The sequence below is a fragment of the Oryza sativa genome, chromosome 6 (genome assembly GCF_034140825.1).
Source record: "Oryza sativa Japonica Group chromosome 6, ASM3414082v1".
Lineage (NCBI taxonomy): Eukaryota > Viridiplantae > Streptophyta > Magnoliopsida > Poales > Poaceae > Oryza > Oryza sativa.
This window is the reverse complement of record NC_089040.1, coordinates 341,533-350,745: the sequence shown is the minus strand read 5'-3', so window position 1 is coordinate 350,745 and position 9,213 is coordinate 341,533. Positions and strand designations below refer to the sequence as shown.

The window sequence follows — 9,213 nt, the reverse complement described above, 5'->3', positions numbered from 1 at the left end:
TACCGGCACATATTTTTTTTGGACTATAGATAGTTAGATTAGAGATGCGCTTCTAGCGCAGTTGGTACAAGCGTTCAGTGTGAACGTTGCAGCCAAGGTTCAATTCCTGAACTACTCACCTTCCACCTGGATTAAATGACACCTGAATTAAATGAAGGGTTGGAAATATGTGGCTCCTCCTATCTTAATTCCATTGGATGGCTAGCTCCTTCTAGCCATCCCAACTTTTTTAGGTAGTTAGATTAGACTAATCTATTAGTCTTATCTTAGACATAATAACAGTAGTAGCTAAGATTTTTTTTTCCACTAGATTTTTTTAACTAAGAAATTGAAATATATATATATATATATATATATATATATATATATGAAGTCAAATTTTCAAAATTTAAATTCAAATTTGAAAACTTTCAACTTTTCATCTCAAATTTCAAAAACTTTCAACACATATTTGAAAACTTTCAACTCGAGACTTGAAAATATTCAAATCCAAATTAAAAAATTTTCAAGTCATGATTTAAAAACTTTTAACACAAAATATTTGAAAACACGTGTGCCGAAAATTAAAAAAATAATCAGAAAAAGAGCAAAAATAAAAGAAAAAAATCGTGAAAAAAAAGGAAAAACGCATGAAAAAAATCACTAAAAAAATAGACACGTGGCGGGTGGAGGGCATGCGCGCGCCAATTAGCAATCTCGTTATATATCATAGACACATGAGAAGCCACATGACATAACTGCGAGTGGCAAATAGTTAAATGCCTCCTAAAAAAGGTTCGGTGGCTAGTGTAGTACTCAGTAGTATAGTTGCAATTTGATTATCCGAATCCAATATATGTGGTTAAGTTGTAACCTGATTATTCGTTTTATATTATAACATGTTTTGATTTAATATAATTAATCTTTCAAACTTTAATTAAATTTATAAAATCTAACCATGAAACAAACAAAGTATAAAAACATATCCGATATTAGATTTAGTGAACTAATTTGATGTTTACGTATTGCTATGTCAATTTTTTATAAACATATTTAAATCTAAGGATGTTTGATTTTTGAAAAAAAAATGTCAAATGGAGGGAGATCCCAAAAGAAAAGCATTAAAATTCCTTGTACTACTATGGTTGCATTGATTAAAAGTAGCAAAGGAAAGACATCTCTAAAAAAATCTGGGAATGCGACAGGAGATCGACAATGCTAAAATGAAAAGTAAATAAAAATGGTTGGGGTGTGGTACAAGATATGTTTTTTCTAGCTTGGCTGGAATGTGGTTTGATTTTTTCTATCATACTATTTATATTAGTGGAGAGATGTGTCTACTAGTGTTGAAAAAAAAACTGACTCTTTATGAGCTACTCAACGGAGAGTAAATGATGAGGACATCCCTTTCAACGAAACAATCATGTCTACTGCACAGCAAGGACGAATGGCTAGAGCTCAATCTTAAGAAATTAACTATCAAGTAAAGTTGTTCCTAACTATTCATATAAGTTCTTTAAATTGGATGCTACTAACTAGTTGTTATGGTCTACTTGTTCTTACGAATATGGGAGAGCAACCAGATTCACGAACAAGACTAGGAGCATTAGGGGCATGGTTGTATGAAGTCAAGGAATATGAGGTCATGGCTCTTCACTCCAGAGGACAATGGGGGCAAATGAGTACTTGTTAAATGATCTTGTCGTATACTTTCATATATGTATTGTCTCACCATCATATTCACCCGAAGCTGCTCAGAATAACCAAAATAGTGTTCGCACCAGAAACTTGGGTTTCTGGCTTATATTCAATAGAGCCATTAGAGGTCCATAAAGACTAGGGTTTTCTCCCACCTTCTCTCCTTATCATTCCTCCACCTATATAAACCCTTTGCAGCCACCATTGCAACTTGGGTTTTGTTTAGATGCAAGTTTAGTTTCAACTATTTCATTGTACTCGCATATCAACTAGACCGCCCAGATACTTACCCTAGCTTTGTGTATCAGTTTCATTTGGCAAGTGTTGTGAACTGTTTACCTGCCAACATGTTCTTACTTGTTCTTCGATTGCTTCAGGTTCAAGGTTGTTCCTGGCACGGCATTAGTTGCTAAGTCGCAGCACCCCCATGGTATTTGTAGTCGAACCGTCAATGTCGACTTCTCACCCCAAATCGAAGTTATACTACTCTCATTGAAAGATCATGAAGTCCCATTGCTGCATCAATAGAATTCCCTCAAGTATTTGAACTCTGGGAAATACATCATCGCACAAATCTCGATGATTTATTTCCATCTTTACTTTCTTGACGCATTGCTAGTTGCAACGCTTATAGTTAGTTGATGTATATGCGTTGTTGTTTGAGTGGTCGATATAGCTATATTAGAGTGCGATTTAGTGTGTAAAAGTCAATAGCTATATCAGAGTGTTTGACCCAATATTGGAATGTCCGACAACTTATGCTTTACGTTTTTTTTTGCTTTTAGTTTGAAAAGGAGCCTATCCAACACGGCTCTAGCGGAAGGCAACTATGTTATGGTTAATCCGCTTGGGTGGGAGGAGGGGTATCTGAGCGACATTGGTGACAATGCGCATGTAGGCGCACACGATTTGTAGCGACAACATTGGAATTTTAGGGCTTCAGGGGACTCGCGATGGTACAAGTGGAATCTAGGGTAAAAACCGGTTTCTTTAAGAGCCTAATAGGTGCCAAATAACACATAGCTGATAGTGATGACAAAGAGCGGGACAAAAATATCTGTACGATGATATTTTCGACATCTTGACTTGAATTTATAGCATCGACACTCATAGATAAGAAAGTTAGAAATTTTTCTTATCATGTTTATCACAACTAGCTAGAGTAGATCACCACCTCCTATCATTCATTTTCATCGGCCATATACCCTTGGAGTATGGGTCTTGAAGATACATAGAATTGTGGGGTTGGGATTGCATAGTACTCCCTCTGTTTTAATAATATAATCATTTCTAAAGTTTTTCATGAGTTATCATTAATTAAAATGAGAAAGCATGTGAAGAGATTAGACAAGAGGTGATTTTTGATTGATAAGGTAAGGGAGTAAATGATAAAGTAGTTATATTTTAATATATAATTTAAACTTTGGAAATGTTTTTTTTATTTTGAAACGAGGGAGTAGTACTCAACTAAGTGCGGGTTTCTAAAGATGAAATATCTATTTTTTTCACTTGGGAAATAAATTGGACTATTTCGAGCGGAGATCAGAGAAGGGCGGGCTTAAAATGAATCGTGTAGTACCCTGCCCAAACCTCCATCCACGTGGAACATAAACAGAGAGGATCAAACGATTCATGGCATGGCATGTATGCTACTCTAAATTCACTCACTCCAATAGGACAACCAACACAAACACATCCTACGTGTCAAAGAAAAAAGAAACACAAACGTATACTATACATCGCACTAGTATTTCATCGATGACTCTCCTCTTGTGCTAGTAATAAACCGGTCTGTTATTATTACTTTTAATAATCCATTCAAGTTTCCTCATGATATGGATTGATCAGCAGCAACCTAGCTGCAGCCTCTGCTCTTGGCCGTTGAGATTCATAAATAATACTACTGTCTTCGCTGCTTCCGTCTTCCCCTCCTCCATCGGTCTAAACTTGTGAATGTAGTCAGTCAGTAAATTAGTGAGAGCCATCCATGAGTATCTGCAGCTTAATTGCTTGCCTGGCCTCCACTCCATCATCCCAAGGAACGGGATTAGTTGAGGTCACAGCTCCAGCACCACAACTGCAGATGAACCAAAATCATCGTTACTTTTGCTTCGATCCTTCTTCACATATGTATATTGTGTGTATATATGGTACACTAGTAGAAGAAAGATGCTATGATAGGAGTATATACATACAGTCTGAATCGGTGGTGATCCACTGCGCCATCCGCTGCTCGCCATCATCAGGGACAGTGGACCAAGGCCGCAGCTGCTGCTGGCTCGACGGCGCCTTCGCCGGCGCGGACACGGCTGACAGCGGGGAATACATAGCCGACGATGATGCAGACGAGCAGCTACCCGCGTCCCACTTGAAACTCAGCTTGCTCGTGCTGTCGTTGCCTGCTTTGCTGTTGCTGCTATCCCTCGCCTGGAAGCTCATAACCTTCTGCCATCCATGCAACACATACTTATCATCTTCCTTCTTCTTCTTTACAAGTAGGAAGATTTAAGAAGGAATTAAAAAAGGTGAATGAATTTACCTTCCACCTGCTGGCGCCAGTGGCCTGAGGGTGAGGGTGAGGGGACCTGGGCTGAGCAGCCCGCCTGAGGAGCTCCTTCACCCGAGCGACAGCTTTCTTGCCATGCACCATCGTCTTCCTCGCGCCATCCACCATGCCGCCGCTCTCCCTCCACATCGGCAGCACCTTGCAGCCCATGACAACAGCGCCGCCGCCAGCCTCGCCAATGTGACCCATGACCTCCCTTAGCTCCCCAAGATAGCTACTGATCGAGTAGCTTCTTTGGCTGCTGCTGACAAATACCTGATGGCTCTGGCTCGCGGCTCACCCCTGCAGCAGATCGATGCAAATTAATCACATCACCTTCCTTTATACTGGAGTACCTCCATGTATACTACTCCTGCTCCATAAGCAACAAGCTACAACTCAACTAATTAAGCGCCATGCACATGCATGCGTCTTGGCCACTGATTCTCCAACCGGGCTCCCACCTTAATCTGTATTTTGTTAACAAGTTAATGCAAGTTGACACCCCCCCTAGCAACAGATTGTGGATTATTGGAGTATCCATAGTCTATCATAATATAGAGTAGTTTTGTTTTACCAAATGCACCAAGCCAACAGGGGACATCACATGTGAACATATATAGAATAATATCACAATACATGTTTTGCTAGCTAGCTGCTTGTAACAAGAATCTTGATTAGGTACACGCACTAGCTAGTAGTTGTGGTCAAAGGACAAAGTTGAACACAACTGAATCTGCAGGCTGCCCGGTGTTTAGATCTTCCTCAACCCAACTTGCTTATATGTTTTAAGTACAAGGATTAGATCGTAGCTGTGTCATCACACCACAAGTAGTATTGATTATTACTCCAACAAGAGGGCTGTGACAATCTGACAGATGAGTTAAGAAAGATTAAGCAAGCAAATGATATGCGCATGCCCTCGTTGCTTAGGTTGGCCATGTGGTTGCGGCTGCATGTTTGTGCACTACTACTGACATGACATACCGTGGTGAGGAGAGAGCTGGAGCTATTTGTTAATAGGAGGCAATGGGACCTGATGAACTTTTTCTATGCATCACGATTCAAAAGTTGAGAGGACACAGGCAGTTCATTTTTACTAGTGCCATTAACCAGACGTCATGCCATAGCAAGCCCAGCTCATTATACTGTGTAGTGTGCTGTTACATTTATCTGCTACTACTATATTGTGCCCCCTTCCATTTTAGACTGTAAATGGGTTCGGCTAGAACTGACAGGAATTACAGAGCAACCAGCACGACAACAATTGTCCCCACATGGGTGGAATGCATGAAGCCCAACACTCTACTCTGTCCCAGCCACTCAGCTCTTTGTGCCACAAGATAAACGACCAGATCCTCTCATGTTCTCAAAAGAGATTAAATAAGAATAGTAAGACTGCATTGATAGAGTCCGAGAAAAGACCAGATCATGCGAATGAATAGCATTTCTCGACACCTAGTTATGGTCTCAACGTGCTGTGTATTCTCACATACCACAAGTGCAGTGATGATATATAATTATATGTCCTCCTCATGGAGGCATATGTATCTTTCCTTTTACTGTCTCTTTATTCCTATGACTTCTTTTCCCTGCATCCTAGTAAGAGTGTAAACGGTCATACTAACATACCAATAACGTGTTTTTTTGTAATTAATCCGCAAAGCACTATCTCTTGAAATTAGCTACAACTAAATTATGCACCATGCTGATCCACGTGCTGCACCCGGGCAACAATTTTCAGCAATTTCTTGTCTTCTTTGTTTCTTTGTCAGTATTTATTTTGCACCAAAAATTTATATTTTTTAGAAGTGGTTTGGAAATTGGAATCATAGACAACTGGGCCACTTCTTGTTGCCCCAACATAGCAGTTTTAGTATGTTACAACTTACATGTGCCCAAGCATGTTATGAATCTTTTGGTTGCAAAACAGATTTAGTTACATGGCAATGACACCATTCATTTTGTTTGATTTCATTAAATAATAATCACAAGTTAAGGATGTCATTAGCAAAAGGCTTAAGAAACACAAAGTGAAGTAGATGCAATGGTAATCTTCTATGTCTTAGGTTTTCATCAAGTGAAGAAATGTTGCTTTTGGTAAATAAAAAGGAAAAAGAAATGCTGCTCATTGCTTAAATCAGACAATTTGATAATAGACACATTTTGTGGGTTCAAGAAACCAATATACTAACATGCAGTACTAATCTGTGAAAAAAAACAACTAAATGTGGTAACAATTTTCTGAAATCGAACTTACTTCAGAATGAAGCCACCAAATGCATTGCCCAAAGCACAGAGCTTCCCCAGGAAGAAGCAACTTTCAGTGTCCATTTCCCTTCAAAGAATCCTGCTCAACAAGCAGTCAAATGCCAACAAATGAAAATGCATGTGAATGCGTCAGATCTGAAACAATAATAGCCAGCAAACTGAAACACATGGATTTTTTTACCAGTTTTATCAAGTACATGGTAGCAAGTTACAATATAAATTATACAACACTTTATACGTTTACGGCATATTCCCTTTTAAAAAATCTGCCTACATATATATATCAAACTTCAACATAATTGAGAAACAATTTAGTGTTTATATGTCTATGTGTACAATGGGCTACAGCTATAAGACGACCACAAATCAGATTTAAACAAATGAATGTTGTCTGCTTCATGCCTCATTTGCTTGGTGCATGAGTTCGAGGATGCTAGAAGCTTTCCTCTTTGCACGATCTGTTCCAGTTTCTGACAGCTCCTTGAGTGCATCCTCCACTCCAGCTGCCTTTGCAGCCAATGTCTGCTCAGTATCAGCAGAACAGAGCAACCATAGAATGGCTGCAGCGTTCTCCCTATTGCGAGGAGACCCTGTTTTGATAACCTCAACAAGTGGAGGAATTGGTTCTGACCGCGCAATTACAATCTTGCCTTCTGGGTTGCCTGCAAGAATTGACAGAAGACTAAGTGCCTCGTCAATCATTCCCCCTGTAGGATCCACCAAGAAGTTCATCAGATGGATGACGATTCCAGCTTTCACTGCCCGGACCTTGTTTCCCTGATATATGCACAGGTTAAAAATTGCCGTCGCAGCATCTTTCTTGCCTCTTGGGCTCCCATCGCACAGAAGGTTGATGAGTGGAGGGATTGCACCAGCGGCGCCAATAGTTACCTTGTTCTCATCAACAACTGATAAGCTGAATAGTGTGGCTGCTGCATTCTCTCTGGTTTCCATGCTCCCAGTTTTCAGCACTTCCACTATCTTAGGGATAGCATGAGAGTCCACGATGCTTGCCTTGTTGTTCTCATGAATGGAGAGGTTCAGGAGTGCTGTCACTGCATGTTCCTGTGTTCGTGGATCTGAAGAGGAGAGCAGATTGACCAGCAAGGGGATGGCTCCTGCCTCAGCGATGCATATCCGGTTGTTGACATTTCTCTTGGCAAGCAGTCGTATCTCACCTGCAGCTGCCCGCTGCTCATCTTGGTTCCCACTCCTGAGCCTGTTCATCAGCGAGACTAGACCAGCATGGTCATAGTCGGAACTTTTTGCCGCCTTCTTATCACGGGAATTCTGTTTGTTCTTGGGAAGCTCAATACCATTAGCTTCGCACCATTGTGAGATGAGGCTTTTGAGGACAAAGTTTGGGGTGAGAGAAGTATGCGAGAGTGGCTGCTGCGTCTTAGGGCAGGTCTTGTGGCCAGAATCAAGCCACTTTTGGATGCAGGATCGCTCATATGTCTGAAAAAAAGAAGACACAATTGCTTTTTAAATTTTTTGGACTGAAAAAATGTATGTGGTGGAAAGAATATACTACAAGAAACATGTACCTGGCCGCTGGACACAATGACAGGGTCCTGCATGAGCTCGAGGGATATGGGGCACCTAAACTCGTCTGGGATGATAGGAGACCTATGCTTAATGGAGGCAGACCTAGTGGTGAGGGCATCGTTGGCATGATCTTCAGTGACGACGCAGTCTTTGAGCTTCTTGAGCAGGGAAGACATTTGGTCGACACAGCCATCAGGTTCTCCGGCAGTGGAAATGACCATGTTATGAAGGGCGATGGACTCGTTCTTCATGTCAGCCATGGTGTGCAGCTGCAGCTTGTGAGAGATCCTGGTGAGAAGGGCGGGGTCGGAAGGGTTGTCGGTAAGAGCCCAAGCAAGATCCATGGAAAGCTGTGTATCCGGGGGATCCGTCCTTGTGGAGGCTCGTTGGAACTGGGAGTGGACGAGCGCGACCTGATGAGGAGAAAACATACATTCAAACATTCCATTCCAAGTCCAAGTCCAGGAAGGAGTTGGGGGCTGCATAATATAGTGAGTACCTGCTCTTGGACCTCTTGGGGCATGTGGAAGGTGTTGTAGGGCAAGGCATCCAAGGCGAGGTGAATCTGCCTGTTGACGCCTGCAAATTCGTCCAGGAACGCATCCCCTCGCATGGCCTGCATCCATCCATCATATAGTATATAGTATATAGATTGATGGTTGAGAATTGAAATCAGCAGCAGGAAGAGCAGGAGGAGAATTGACAAGAGACCTGGTCGATCTTACTGCCGTCGCGGGTCTTGCGGAGGAGGTCTCGCGCGGCCCCGAGGGCGTCGGCGAGGGGAGTACTCGAGGAGGAGGAGGAGGAGGCGGGGAGGTGGTCGAGCAGCGGGGCGAGGAGGCGGACGCGGCGGGAGAGGTCGGCGCAGGGGCGGCGCAGGGGCCCACGCGGCTCCGGGAGCGCCGCGATCTCGTCGGCCACCCGCTTCGGCATCGCAACGCCGATTTCCCCTTTTTCCGATCTCGCCTCTCCTCACACTCAAGATCAACCTCAACCTCCTCTCCTCTCCTTGTGAACGCGGGCGGACAGCAAGCCAAGCCAACCCAAGACGACGACCGGTGGTCAGGTCAACCAAACCGAGTCTCAGCTGCTCGGTGGCCCTCTCCCACTCCCATTTCATTTTGCATCCAAGGATGGGAGCGTACCTTTCTACCTTTTCAATTCATACGTCC

At 42.4% G+C, this 9,213-nt stretch overlaps 2 protein-coding genes across 5 annotated transcripts; both read right to left on the bottom strand.

Annotated features, from left to right (window-relative positions):
• Nucleotides 1-3,325: 3,325 nt before the first annotated feature.
• LOC124625845 (uncharacterized) lies at nucleotides 3,326-4,532 on the bottom strand. 2 transcript variants are annotated; one of them, NM_001402677.1, is made up of 3 exons: nucleotides 4,217-4,532; nucleotides 3,873-4,122; nucleotides 3,326-3,754 (listed from the first exon to the last, which is right to left on the bottom strand). In NM_001402677.1, the coding sequence occupies exons 1-3, from the start codon at nucleotides 4,430-4,432 to the stop codon at nucleotides 3,735-3,737; spliced, it is 486 nt and encodes a 161-aa protein (NP_001389606.1). In that variant the 5' UTR covers nucleotides 4,433-4,532; the 3' UTR covers nucleotides 3,326-3,734. The 2 variants fall into 2 exon arrangements, with proteins under 2 accessions (NP_001389606.1, NP_001389607.1); NM_001402678.1 differs by having other exon boundaries at nucleotides 3,873-4,119.
• LOC4339839 (U-box domain-containing protein 12-like) lies at nucleotides 4,468-9,081 on the bottom strand. 3 transcript variants are annotated; one of them, XM_066311119.1, is made up of 6 exons: nucleotides 8,767-9,021; nucleotides 8,541-8,657; nucleotides 8,041-8,454; nucleotides 6,896-7,951; nucleotides 6,483-6,572; nucleotides 4,468-4,525 (listed from the first exon to the last, which is right to left on the bottom strand). In XM_066311119.1, exons 2-5 carry the CDS (start codon nucleotides 8,652-8,654, stop codon nucleotides 6,546-6,548), a joined length of 1,611 nt encoding a protein of 536 aa, XP_066167216.1. In that variant the 5' UTR covers nucleotides 8,655-8,657; nucleotides 8,767-9,021; the 3' UTR covers nucleotides 4,468-4,525; nucleotides 6,483-6,545. The 3 variants fall into 3 exon arrangements, with proteins under 3 accessions (XP_066167216.1, XP_066167215.1, NP_001389605.1); XM_066311118.1 differs by lacking the exons at nucleotides 4,468-4,525; nucleotides 6,483-6,572 and having other exon boundaries at nucleotides 6,641-7,270; nucleotides 7,385-7,951; nucleotides 8,753-9,021; NM_001402676.1 differs by lacking the exons at nucleotides 4,468-4,525; nucleotides 6,483-6,572 and having other exon boundaries at nucleotides 6,641-7,951; nucleotides 8,753-9,081.
• Between the last annotated feature and the right edge of the window lie 132 nt (nucleotides 9,082-9,213).

Excerpts from the sequence above, each read along its gene's own strand:
- LOC124625845 (NM_001402677.1), bottom strand. The coding sequence starts at position 4,432 with ATGGGTCACATTGGCGAGGCTGGCGGCGGCGCTGTTGTCATGGGCTGC. Across the intron at positions 4,123-4,216 it reads CTGGCGCCAGCAGGTGGAAG|AAGGTTATGAGCTTCCAGGC; the intron begins GTAAATTCATTC and ends CATGGATGGCAG. Across the intron at positions 3,755-3,872 it reads GATCACCACCGATTCAGACT|TTGTGGTGCTGGAGCTGTGA; the intron begins GTATGTATATAC and ends GTTCATCTGCAG.
- LOC4339839 (NM_001402676.1), bottom strand. The coding sequence starts at position 8,974 with ATGCCGAAGCGGGTGGCCGACGAGATCGCGGCGCTCCCGGAGCCGCGT. Across the intron at positions 8,658-8,752 it reads ACGGCAGTAAGATCGACCAG|GCCATGCGAGGGGATGCGTT; the intron begins GTCTCTTGTCAA and ends GGATGGATGCAG. Across the intron at positions 8,455-8,540 it reads CCCAAGAGGTCCAAGAGCAG|GTCGCGCTCGTCCACTCCCA; the intron begins GTACTCACTATA and ends TCTCCTCATCAG.